General features: G+C 39.5%; 1 protein-coding gene across 1 annotated transcript in view; it reads right to left on the bottom strand.

Annotated features, from left to right (window-relative positions):
* The window catches only part of SH2D4B (SH2 domain containing 4B), a 66,706-nt gene that overhangs the window by 22,392 nt on the left and 30,257 nt on the right, over positions 1 to 14,057 (bottom strand). The window contains exons 5-6 of the mRNA XM_086752379.1: positions 10,863 to 11,073; positions 8,055 to 8,182 (exon numbers count right to left, since the gene is read on the bottom strand). Of these exons, the coding sequence (XP_086608505.1) occupies positions 8,055 to 8,182; positions 10,863 to 11,073 (339 nt within the window). The remainder of the gene's footprint in view (positions 1 to 8,054; positions 8,183 to 10,862; positions 11,074 to 14,057) is intronic.

Below are 14,057 nucleotides of genomic sequence, written 5' to 3'. Positions count from 1 at the left end.
TAATATCAAGAAGGCTGTACTTCTGCTGGATTTACAACACTTGCTTTACGTCTTCCTAATGTGCATTTATTGAATGACTGGGAGGTTCTTCTTCAAGAGCAGAAGAAAAAACGTGCTTTTATGTTCAAAGCAGCAAATTGTATACATTCTTAAGATGTTTTTCAAACCAAACCATTTCTGTTTCTGTGTCCCTCAGAAAATATTACAAGATGAGCTATATTTTCTATTTCCCACAGTTCAGCTATACCAATACACCCAGTGTTGCCACTGCTGCTCAAGGCCTCAAAATTAGTAGACTTTCAGAAATATTAAATCTTGAATCCTTTACTAAGAGCATCTGATTTGCAGAACCATTGTCACTACTTAGGTCTGCTAGATTTTCTTCTAGAAAACATGTTTCTTCCTGAAAACAATATTAGCCATCTGAAATTAAACCTTGATCTATAAACATCTGCAATTTAGAATCATAGAATCATAGAATGGTTAGGGTTGGAAGGGACCTTCAAAGGCCATCTAGTCCAACCCCCCTGCAAGAAGCAGGGACATCCCTGACTAGGTCAGGTTGCTCAGAGCCTCATCCAGCCTGGCCTTGAACGTTTCCAGGGATGGGGCCTCCACCACCCTTCTGGGCAACCTGTGCCAGTGTTCTATAACTCGCATCATAAAAAATTTTTTCCTAATATCTAATCTAAATCTACCCCCCTCTATTTTAAAACCATTACCTCTCGTCCTATCGCAACAGGCCCTACTAAACAGCCTCTCCCCATCTTTCTTGTAGGCCCCCTTGAGGTACTGGAAGACCGCTATCAGGTCTCCCCGGAGCCTCCTCTTCTGCAGGCTGAACAGCCCCAACTCTCTCAGCCTGTCCTCATAAGAGAGGTGCTCCAGCCCTTTTATCATCTTCGTGGCCCTCCTCTGGACCTTCTCCAACTGGTCCATGTCCTTCTTGTGTTGGGGGCTCCAGAACTGGACACAGTACTCCAGGTGGGGTCTCACCAGGGCAGAGTAGAGGGGCAGAATCACCTCCCTCGACCTGCTGGCCACGCTTCTCTTGATGCAGCTCAGGATGCGGTTGGCCTTCTGGGCCGCAAGGGCGCATTGCCTGCTCATGTTAAGCTTCTCATCCACCAGCACTCCCAAGTCCTTCTCCTCAGGGCTGCTCTCAATCCATTCTCCGCCCAGCCTGTATTTGTGCCTGGGATTGCCATGACCCAGGTGCAGGACCTTGCACTTGGCCTGGTTGAACTTCATGAGGTTGGCACGGGCCCACCTCTCCAGCCTGTCCAGGTCCCTCTGGATGGCATCCCTCCCTTCCAGCATGTTGACAGCACCACACAACTTGGTGTTGTTGGCGAACTTGCTGAGGGTGCACTCTATCCCACTGTCCATGTCGCCGACAAAGATGTTGAACAGGGCCGGGCCCAGCACGGACCCCTGAGTGATGCCACTCGTGACCGGTCTCCACATGGACATTGAGCCGTTGACCACCACTCTCTGAGTGCGGCCATCCAGCCAACTCCTTATCCACCGAGTGGTCCGTCCATCAAACCCATGTCTCTCTAGTTTAGAGAGAAGGATGTCATGCGGGACAGCGTCAAAAGCTTTGCGCAAGTCCAGGTAGATGATGTCAGTTGCTCGTCCCTTGTCCACCGATGCCGTCACCCCGTCATAGAAGGCCACCAAATTGGTCAGGCATGATCTGCCCTTGGTGAAGCCATGTTGGCTGTCACCAACCACCTCCTTGCTCTCCATGTGCCTTAGCATGGTTTCCAGGAGAATCTGCTCCATGACCTTGCCAGGCACAGAGGTGAGGCTGACCGGCCTGTAGTTACCTGGGTCTTCCTTATTCCCCTTTTTAAAAATTGGGGTCATGTTCCCTCTCTTCCAGTCATCGGGGACCTCACCAGACCGCCACGACTTCTCAAATACGATAGCCAGTGGCTTGGCAACTTCATCCGCCAGTTCCCTCAGGACCCACTGATGGATCTCATCAGGACCCATGGACTTGTGCACCTTCAGGTTCCTTAGATGATCCTGAACCTGCTCTTCGAGTACAATGGGCGGTTCTTCATTCTCGCAGTCCCTGCTTGCACCTTCTACAGCTTGGGCGGTGGGACAGGAACTCTTGTCAGTGAAGACTGAGGCAAAAAAGTCATTGAGAACCTCAGCCTTCTCCATGTCCTGGGTAACCAGGACACCAGTTCCCTTCTGGAGGGGGCCTACATTTTCCCTGGACTTTCTTTTGTCCCCTACGTACCTATAAAAGCTCTTCCTGCTACATTTTATATCCCTGGCCAGATTCAGTTCTGCCAGGGCTTTGGCCTTCCTTACTTTATCCCTGGCCACTCGCACAGCCTCTTTGTAGTCCTCCCAGGCTACCTGTCCCCGCTTCCACCCTCTATAGGCTTCCTTTTTCACTTTCAGTTGGTCCAGGAGCTCCTTGCTCATCCACACGGGCCTCCTGGCCTTTTTGCCCAACTTGTTTTTCATCAGGATGCACCTCTGCTGAGCTTGGAGGAGGTGCTCCTTGAATATGGACCAACTTTCCTGGGCCCCTCTTCCCTCCAGGGCCGCTTCCCATGGCACTTGGCCCATCAGGTCCCTGAAGAGGCCGAAGTCCGCCTTCCTGAAGTCTAGGGCAGAGAGCTTGCCATGTAGTTTCCTTGCTGCCCCATGGATCTTGAACTCCACCATGTCATGGTCGCTGCAGCCAAGACTGTCCTTTAGTTTCACATCCCCGACCAGTCCCTCCCTGTTGGTGAGCACAAGGTCGAGCATGGCACCCCCTCCTTGTCGGCTCCTCTATCGCCTGCAGGAGGAAGTTGTCATCCACGCATTCCAGGAACCTCCTGGACTGCCTGTGCCCTGCTGTGTTGTCTCTCCAACAGATGTCAGGGTGGTTGAAGTCCCCCATGAGGACCAGGGCCTGTGACCGTGAGGCTGCTCCTATCTGCCTATAGAGCACTTCATCTGCTCTGTCCTCCTGGCCAGGCGGCCTGTAACAGACCCCTACCGTGACGTCCCCTGTCCGTCCCCATCCTCTAATCTTGACCCATAAGCTCTCTGTCAGCTCTTCCTCCATCCCCAGGCGGAGCTCCACACACTCCAGCTGGTTGCTGACGGTTGATCCTGTTAAACTGAAAATTGTCTTCCCTCGTTCCCCCGACCTCAGGGATTACTCAGCTTTTGCTTCTCTCGGCATTTTTCAATCCATCCTTCAACTTGCTCAATCAGCTTCTTCACAGCTTGCCACTCCCTTAGCCAGTAACTGCGCTGCCACCCTGACTTCCCGTGATTACACAGTTCTTCACAACAGGAACCACGCTACTGCAATCACATTGTAAAGGTACAACCTTCAGGGCAACTACCTCATGTTTCCAGATCTGTGGTATCAGCCTCTTTCCTTTCAACCTGAAGACAACTAGAGATCTGATAGTGCTACAGTAGATGCTTAGCAAACACACATACAGCCACCTCATAGACAAGCAAAGAATAAATTCCTCATTTTGTCATACTTTATTATACCCACTATACATCTGAGAGATCCCTTTCGTATCATGGATAAATAACATCAACAATCATAAACCGTTAGTCTCAACTAAAGCTAGAGAAATATTTAGAGATCAGTTCCCCCTGCAAACAGCAACACTCTCCTATGTTCTGAATGGAAAATAACCAAATGCAGAACAGAATATGTGACAGTGAAAAATCTAACATTTGAAGTTAAAAAGAAATATCAAAAATATCAAAAGTAACAGCTGAAAAGCCATTTGGAATGGAAAAAAAAATGCTGAAACACATTTCAAGCAAAAGAGAAAGGTTAAGGGGCAAATGCAAGATAGAGCAAACAAATGGAAATATAACCTGTTTCAGGCACTAGCATCCTTTTGTTAAATACTTATGGGAGCAAGAGGCCTCGAATTCTGTTGCTATATGGAATTCTATTCCCAGTGTCTTATGCCTGTGGTAAACTGAAAATCACAATTTGCGATAGAGTTTGGCAAAACTCTTCACCATACAGGGAAGGCTGGTAACTTTCCCTTTAGTTGGCATGGGTCACACAGAGGTTTGAAAAGAAAATTTCAGTTCAAAGCTACACTTGGCCAAAACAACAAGCGTGTCTCCCTTTCAAGTGCTTTTGAGAGACAGACCTCCCATCCTAAACACCAAATTACTTCCCAGCTTTCAAAGTGTACCACCAACTGAGACCTTAGCAAAGAATGTTATGTTCTGAATTCAGATTTACAAAAAAGTTTCATACATCTTGATACAATATTAGGATGCCATTGTCAGATTCATCTGCCTATATTAATCAATTAGCAGGTAAGAAATCAGACTACAGTTATTAACTTCTTGGTTATCAAAATGATCACTATTTACCTTTAAATTTAGACCAATTTCTTAGTTTCCATAATCAAAACATTGAAAGCATAATTCATTTCACTCAAACCTAAGACAACTATTAAATACTACAAAAGGCACAGTTGGTTTTTGTATAAAAGATATAGACACCAATTACCTCATATCCCAAGAAAGTCTCAGTGCACCTTAATCTCTTGCTCTGATTCTCCTCTATTTTAGCGGTTTGAGAACTGAGCATCATTGCACTGTGGCCACTAACTGAGCATAAGCCACTTAAAAAAAAAGGTTCATTGATTCCCAATCTCAATGAAGTAAAGATAATCTAATTTTATGGTTTCTGAAGGGATTACATATGATTTTAAGTTATTTATAACATTTAAAATAGACATTCTAAAATAATAATTTTTTTTCTTTACAAACTTAAAAAAATCATCCTACATTGAAGGGGTAAATGATCTAGTTTTTGGCAGGGACCTATTAATCAAACATAGCAAAAATAATAGAATTTACATCAAAAATTCAGCTGAACATTACAGTTTGCATCTTTAACATCAATTTTTTTTTAATAAAGAAAACAGTAAAGCCTATTCAAAATGAGCTAAAAACATTTGTTAGTGGAGTTCAGATAACTGATGATAATTTCAAGAAAGAAACAGAGATGAAGTTGAAGTTGATATTCATTTAAGAAGTAATTTTTGTTAATAAGGAATAAAATGCTCAGATTTGAAAGAGACTCCTTTACTGCAGATTTTACCACTCCACTTCAAATGAAACATTTTGTAGCGATTCTTCAAATGAAGACAAAAGGAAAAATTCAGGTTCATTAACTATGCCATATGTTAACCCATTTCACATACCACGAAAATGCCTGACACAAAATATATTTTAAAACAGAATCCAGATCAGTTTGATGACTTAACGTGGGAAATATGCCAAATATATGAGGGTAAAAACATTTTTGCATTATTATTTGGACTTTGTTATTTTAGCCAAATACATTTGTCTCAAACCTTCACCCCTGTGTAATTAGAGAATATCATATGTCCATAGCACAATTTGAAGACAGTGAAGCAGCTAATGCTTAACTTTTTAGCTAAAGTTGAGCAACTTGACAGTCAAAGCAGGTAAGCAAAGGTCTATTGACCTGGGCAAAAACATGTAATTCTGTAACAAACGAATGTCTATTTTCTTCAGTAAAGCTGTAATAGATCTCTAAGTGCACTGCATTCAAAAAGCCCTTAATGCGAGGCAGAATATTATACTCCCATTTTAGGGTCCAAAACTGGGACATAGGAAAATACAGAAATTGTTCAAGGATGTGAAGGACCTGATTATATCTGTTTTGAGAGATGCTTGAAGTTTTAAGAACCTGTCATCATAACACTAGACAATATTAAGTACTAGGCAGCAGTTCTTTCCACAGAAACATCCATCTATCCAAATGATGATTATATTATTGCCCCATAGGCTCAAGTGGTTAGCCATAATTCTGGGCTTTGAGGAATGGCTTTTATTTGTATTGCAAATTTCTTATACAAGCGAGACATATTCTGCTGTATTTTTGTTCATGCACTAAAAGCATACATAATGTCCTGGTTCTCCAACTACAATACAAAACAACAACACACAGAAGATCGTAAACACGCCTATACAATAGAAGCCACCATCTTTATTTTAATAAGTAGTAAATAAAGAATAGAAAATAGATTTTTGGCTGGGTCAAAAGTTTTTTGTTTGCCTTCCCCTCCCCACCTCCCTCCACCTCCAAACTGGAGACCAATTGAATAAAGAGGGTTTTTTTTTTTTTTTCTGGAAAAAAGAAGTTAAAGTATGTCAATACTTTCTAATATTTTCCTCCGGGTTTTTTGTTTGTTTGTTTTTCCTCAAAGTTTGTCTACATTACAAAATGTAACATAGACTCTACATAACACTATAAAACACTGACTGCTGCATCTGTAACAACCTGATGTCTAGCTTCCACCACTCCAGAAGAGTTACAAGGCAGCTGAGTTGTTCACTAAGGATTACAATGAATCTGACCAGAGCTGAACAGAAGCTAAAACAGCTAACCCAGCAAACAACATTCACGTGGATCTTTGCAAAGAAAACCACTGAGCTTTGTCCTGGGAATCTATCTTAATTATCTTTGTCAGGCTACTCAAGTGGGAGGAGGAGAAGTGAGGCACTTTGCTCACTTTTATAAATGTCATTGGATAGTCACAGTTTCTTAAGATATGAATCGCATAATCTAAGAAATTGAAGAAAGAATCCTCAATTCTTGCAGTGATTAGTAGACTAATCCAAAAGCCACTGAATTAGTAGAAAGACTGCACAGGCATTAGCTCAAGTCCGGATGCCTTCTTAACTTAAGGCGTGAATTATGTTCAAAACTACTCATGTCAATTTATGTGGATGTGAACTTCCCACAGGCGGGGAAAACATTTACCACTGGACCACACAGAAAGATCATGATTGAAAATACTTTTTAAAAATGTCCAACAGATGAAATTTTAATCAGTTTGTCTCTCAGAGAAAAACCACACCAGATGTCTGTTTTAAAAAAAAAAAAACAAAAAAACAACCCCTGTCTGCATCATTGTTCATAAGAAATGGAAGTGTGCAGCATTTACAAGCTATTCATGACTGATTTCAGTGTCTTTGACTAATCAAACCAATGAAAATAGCAGCTTGCTGATGTCTTTTAACACATAAAAATTTATGTATCATATAAAGAAATCTGAAATATATGAAACACTAAACTCATCCAGAAATCTTCCTTGCCTGCTTCAGTTTAGAACGCCCACACATCTTAATCTTATAGGTCAGGGTCAGCTTAGCGCTTTGAACAAAGAAATATCAGACGCATCAAAAGCAGCAATGAACAAATACTGAGATTTAACTTTAAGGCCTTTCCAGTCCCTCAATTATGTCAGCTATTAAACCAGAGTACTTTTTTTGCATATTTAAGGATAACAAATATAAACATCACTGCTAATACCTTATCTGTGAATTTGATACCAAAGATTCAGCTGCATAGCAAATGCTATACAGAGCAAAAACCTCAGAGTTGCTAGGAACTCCAGCAGATACGACAGCAAATTATGAATCTGAACAGTAATTGTTTTTCCCATTTCAGGAAAATTGCCTAAAACATACACTCCCAGGTCTTTTTGAGAAAAATCAAGATCTTTCAATAATTTTTCTTTGCAAAAGAAAGTGAGAAAGAAATAATGCTACCCTGGTTTGGGAAGTACAACAGAGATTAAACAGATATGAGCTCAAGGCCTTCTTGCAAATCAGGCAAAACAAAAACTTGAATGTCAGTCATCCACATATCATATCATTATGGAATTTGTCAGTTTATTTTGGAGTCCTCCTCACCCTATCTTGATCTCATTTCTCCTCCTTGGCTTGCTATCTTACAGCAAGTACACTTCAGTCAAAATATTCCTGAAAAAAAAACAACCAACTTTGGTGCTATGAGTCACAAATTAGTCTACTTAACCACAAAAAATAGAAAACAGGAAAATCACATGCTAATAACAGGAATGATGCAAAAATCTTCTTTTAACAGGCACTAGGTTTCACAATGTCAGTAGATGCTCCTTTTTTTGGTGAAAGCTGACAAGATTTATTTTCTGAGTGTGTGCTTACAGCTCTATGATATAAGACACGAAGGATCAGTGTATTACCATGAAACCACTGAGCAATCCTGTTGGTGTTCCTCTCAAACCCAGCACGTCGAGGGATCTGCTCTTCTTTGAACCAGCGAATGATGACGTCTCGGGAGAAGGGTCTAGGAGGACGCTCCCAGATGTTACTGCATTGAAAGGCAAGTAATTACAGAAAAGAGTCATATAGAGAATTAGCAGTGTATAAAAGCAAGGGATGATATGAATATTAATCTATTTTTTATATATTTACAAAACATACAGCTACAAAATGGTCAGTATATAACTGCTGTTCAGTATAGCTCACTGAACAATCTCAGCCTTTCTTAATTTGTTAAAATTCTTTTTAGTTTTTATGGAAACTAGAATATTCTGATTTTACATTTGCAATGGAATCTTAAACATTTTCTTAAGCACAGAATTTAAATTGAACAACAATTTACCACAAAACATGCAATGGACATTTCAGTCAGCGTACCTTTTCCACCTCATTTTTATTCCAATGTACATATTGACAAGCAAAATTTATTTTTTTGCTTAGAGTGAACTCCTTTTCACTGGCAAGAACTTCTGCATCAGAATCAGCTATAATAGGTTGTGTATCCAAACCATTGAGCATGATAGAGGGAATGTTTTGTTTAAACACTCATGTTCCTTTTGCATTCTCTGCTTGACAGCCCCCCTTGATGTTTCTATCCATTTTAGATTATTTTAGCTAGTAGGAGGCAAATCAGGTAAAATATGTGGAAAATCCTTCCATCTATCCCAAAGAAGGAGTACAGTATATTTTATCAAATGAAAGTATGACTGCATTCCAATTAAGCATACAATCTCATTTATCCTGACAACCGTAGTAAAGGGGAGGTTTTACAATCGATTTCTGTATAGTTTGAAATCCTATGGGTTTCTGGGTCCTCAAACTATTAGCACAAGTTACCAAATTGTCATTACTGTTCTTCTTCAGATAAACAGGATGAAGACTAGTGCGGGTATGTCTACTTGGACTGTAATTTCACTTTCATTAGGTGAGACATACACTTCCCAGTGCCCAGTACAGTAGCTGGCTACATACTTGTAGCTTTCCTACTCCACGTGCCACAGAGCTGCCAGTTAATGTTGTATATTTCTAGACAATATAATGGAGAACTATTACTAAAATTTGAAAGTCAGCTCAGAAGTCACCAAACAGCTTTAAACTAATTTGCGAGATAATCAAGGACCCTCAGAACCAATCAAAGTTTTGCAATTCATGACAGCAAGGTGCTCTTTAGAAAGGCGTAAAAGCAAAAAGATGCTGTCTGCTTGATGATAATGAATGGAGTCCTCCTTTCAGCTTATCTTACTATTACTAAAATTAGAGATTGATTCTGTTAATATTAAGCAATGCAGCTCACGGTCAATATAATAATTACTGCTAAATTACATGAACACATGTGAGTAGATCTCACCAATATTCAACATAAAATTTGAGGATACAACCTGAGTTAGGGGAGAAAGTGATAATTCAGTTATAGACATACACTAAAAAACCCAAACTACATGTGTTTCTTATTTCTGTTTTTTAATATTTTCTATAAAGAAAGAAGAACTCCTTTGAATTCCAGAGCTCTACAGCCCATTTTCATTTCTTAACTTCTTTCTGTCTAATTCAGTTTAGTTTTGAAAAACTTTCAAATCCATAATTTTTTCTGCCCTGTGCCAAATCTTAAAATTCCTCTGTCAGTTTCTATACAGCTACTGTGGTCAAGCTTCTCCAGTAGGGGCAGAAAGAAAGAAATACAAGCACAAAAGTACAAATAAAAAAACCTCACAGTCGGTAAAAGGATAAAAGTGAATAAGTGGACCAAAGAGTTTAATTGGGAAGAGAACACTCAGCAAAATAAGACAGGCAGTAGGCGGGGGGGAGGGGGGGGGGGGAATAGAATGAAAGCTTTCTAAACTACATCAAAATTGTAAGAAAGAAAAATCTCAAGTAAAAATAAAAGAATACTATTTTCATGTGGCTTTTAAAAGAAAAGGCAAGGCAAGGCAAAAACTACAGGAGCTATGCTTCATGCTGAAAAACTTAGAGACGTAACATTGAACCCACGTTCCCTTGAGGCAAAAAATCTGTCTCACACTAGTGGTAAATAACAACACACTGTGCATCCCCTCCTTGACCTGCCAGGTCACTGGCAAAGTAAAATTTTAGATGCACATCTGCCCCTGCTTTACCGTACTAGTGTTACGTGTGAGAAGTTGAATTATATACATTTATGTATATTCACTATTAAAGCACGTTTGAAGCAATTTTTATTTTTCTTGATACCTTCACAATCAAGTTATGGACAGACAAAGAGGAGCTGTAAGAGATAAGAAAAATAAATACTGTGTGTTTTTTGAGGTATAGGCATAGCTTAGAAACAGATAGACAGTACTGAACATAAGCTGGATAATGACCAGAATATTTTTCAGCTTTTTTTCAGGCCCTTTTTAAAAAGGATCACATCTAGCATCACCAAATTCTATAGTAAATAACCTAATCTCAGAAGCTTGGAACTTCAGGTCAAAATTATGGACTGTCTTTTTCAAAATCTGACACTTTTACTAGTGTTTTTATTACTTCAACTTGAAGAAGAATTTAAGTACTTTGTAAAAATGATGAGAGAATTCCTTTGACAAGTTGATTTGATGGTAACTTTAAAGATCCTGCTTTCTCCAAGAGAGTAGTGAAAGAGCAAGACTTTGAGAATTTCCAGCAACTGAAGAAGAGCTTGTTGAAATGGTGGTGATTGGAGAGGGAGCAATTCAATAGAAAACTATTTCAAAGTCACACCTGTACAAACCAACCTGGATGCTGCAGAGAGAGACAGCAAAGAACTTGCATTGTTGTTGTTCAGTTTTATCTCCTGATCATTATTCAGGCTTGTCCCCTGGAACAAGTTACTCAGGCCAGCCACTCTTCCCTTCTGGATGGCACGCAAGGATTGTCGTTGGTATTCATCCCGGGCCCTGCGTGCTTTGTGGCTCCTTTCCTCATCTGCAGCTTTGGAGCGGCGCACTGGGTGGAATGAATGGGAAGGGTGGGAAGGACAGACTTTAGAAATACAAACAGCAATTTACTCCTTTCCTTATAGAACAATTTACTAGCTTTATTCCTTATATGACTTGATTTTAAGAACAGTCAAATTACAATGAATTGTTTTTTGTAAATTATAAAAATTGTAAATTACATATTGTAAATTACAAATTACAATTAAAAATTACATCAACGAGATGACTTCCTTGATGCTTCAAATACAGGCCCACCACTAGAAGAAGCATGCCAGGCTTGAGCTATCAATGGTCTGATCATTACTGGCAATAACTAAGCCTCTAGAAACTGCAATTGCATCTGACACTTGCTTTGGCTGTAATAAGAGAAATTCTCCTTCGGGACGTCTTTTCCACTGGCAGTGCACCGAGTTTTCTGTTTCCAGAAAGCATGTTAACTACTGCTAAAAATTAAGGCTGAGTGTAACAGAATTCTTTGCAACTCTGCACATAACTAGAATTGCAGGAGCTACTCCCAAGATTTACAATTATAAAACCTAAAAAATGTAGGTCACACTTCTTGTTGTTAATGTTGCTTTCTTTCTGAAAAGCATATGCTATTTTTTTTACAGTACTTAAAGTCACAGAAGTGTACGTCTCGAAAATAGCAGTCTAAAAATGGTTTCAGTAACAATGGAGAAATTAATAGCCATTGGAAGGAAATGCTGATGCTATGGATGTGGTTGTCTCACACTTGAGTCTCTGAAATTGCACATAAAGAACCAGAATCTGAACTGGAGGATTTAATACACACTTATCAACGGCACTGACCAGGGAGATACAAATTTCCATAACCTGAAATGAAACTGCTACTCTGGCCATTGCAGCTCAGGCATCTTTCACTAAAGCTTCTTCATTTTAAAATTAACGTCCTAAAAATCCTATCCTCAAAATGGTAGAACTTAAAGGCACCAAGAACTGTACTGCAAATATTTGTTATCTATCAGCTTTTTTTTTCTGGTGCCTCAAGCCCCATTTTGATGATTTTTTTGAGACACAAATAACTTCAGGCAGGCAAGTTTTTCCAGTGCAAAACAAACCTTTAACATCCAGTGAAGCAAATATTAAAGAAGCAAGCTATTGCCTCCAGTAGCAATTATCAATCCTGCGTGACTATCCTAGCTTAGATCATACCCAATTCATAAAGTGCACACACTATTTCTTACTCTATTTTGATTGTACCTGTGACTAGGAAGGCATGATATAATTCCAGACAGCTGCACTTCATTAGGCTGTTTGCATGCCTCTGGTTTACACTCCTGATTCAAAGCAAGCAGAAGTATAAATGGATTTGTCCAAATTATGAAAAGGTTTAATGGAATCAAGAAATAAAAGCTCTCAAAGCAAAATGAAACTAAGTAAAACCCTCTGGGCAAATGAGGGAAAGAGAAAAGACCTTTAAGCTTAGAGTTGGATACCATTATCAGAAGTAGAAAGATATACAAGAGTAAAAGCTCATCAAGATAGCATAATAAATGAATCATAGATGCTTCATATGTATACAACTGGCAGAATTTCAGTTTCACTTAACTACATACCTTTTAGTTTTAGCTAAAGAGAGTAACAAACAACTGTATAGTATGAAAACATGAGTAACAGGTTTCACTATTTATCTTGCAGGTCATTATTTTTAAGGGTAGACAATGTCATCTAATTATACTACTTCAATGGCTCAAGTATACTGGTTACAAAATTTCTGTGATTTATCCTTTGTAAAGCCACTCAGGAATGCCTGCTTTAAATGTGGACTTGGTGTTTGCAATATCACAAGAGACAGCAAGGAAGATGAGTGCAATGCAGCTTGGTAAGACATTTAGAAACCAGTCATTGTTCATCACAATCACAGTATACAGATGGAGGGCAGACTGTCTGGAGCTTTCTGGAATTCTTTTCTACTGATGTACAGGCTGCCTGGTAATGAAAAAGGCAAGGTAGCTTCATGTCCTGCTTTCCTCAGCAATAGATACTCTTTTCAACAGACATTCCTACTGCATTTTGCTTGCTAATAAATCTATAGAATCAGAAGATAGTAACCTGGACTATATTTTCCCAAACTATCAAATTTTAACATTTCTTATCACAAAGCAATGGGGAGAGGCAGCATAGTTTGCAACTGTCAAATACCAACATTCAGAAAACTGTTTGAATGTATGTATGACAGTCAGCCTCCCCTATCCATGTATATATACACGCATATGTGTGTTTAAATACATGCATATACTCATACATGTGTATATCTGTCTGTCTATGTGTTAGGACAGGGAAGGCTGCATGCCACAGATATCTAAATGCATGCATATTTATTATATATATATGTATAAACACATATAGGCATGTCTTTCACATTATGAAGAATTTTTATTGAAGTTTCCCAGCTGAGGTATTTGAAGAATTATATAATTGACCACAGGGACACATAGGGTCCCTTAATCCATTTTTTTTCTCTCATTACTGGAGTCCTGATTTTCTCCTAGTCCCATTCCTTATAGTTATTCCCAGAAACCTCTCTCTCTTTCCTCACATTCTTCTCTCTTTTGGAGCTGTTTAGTACAGCTCCTACTGTGGATGTGTGTTGCTATATTATCCCAAGTTTCTTTTAAAACTCTCTGATTGGTCAAGGTACTTTGTATCAGGTAAATAATCAAAGTCACTGGCATCAATAATTGGTTTTGGTGACTAGAAATAGTATTGTGGATAAAGACTCATCCAGCCATTACAGTCAGGAATCTACAAAAAAGTTTTCCACTACACTTCAGACAAGATGACGTGTGCCACGTGAGCCGTCCTCCCATACCAACACCCCCCACAACTTTACCTATCTTGAGAAAGTCACTCAAAGTCTGAAGGTAAATCTGGACATATTTCTCTAGCAGGTTTTTCTTACCATAGAACTTAGTGAATATTCATATTTATCTCTTTGACGCTGAACTGTCTCACTAGAAATAAGAACTT

Source organism: Chlamydotis macqueenii, chromosome 7 (assembly GCF_036417535.1).
Source record: "Chlamydotis macqueenii isolate bChlMac1 chromosome 7, bChlMac1.mat, whole genome shotgun sequence".
NCBI lineage: Eukaryota > Metazoa > Chordata > Aves > Otidiformes > Otididae > Chlamydotis > Chlamydotis macqueenii.
Note: the sequence above shows the minus strand (reverse complement) of the source record. Positions and strands in the feature narration are given on the sequence as shown.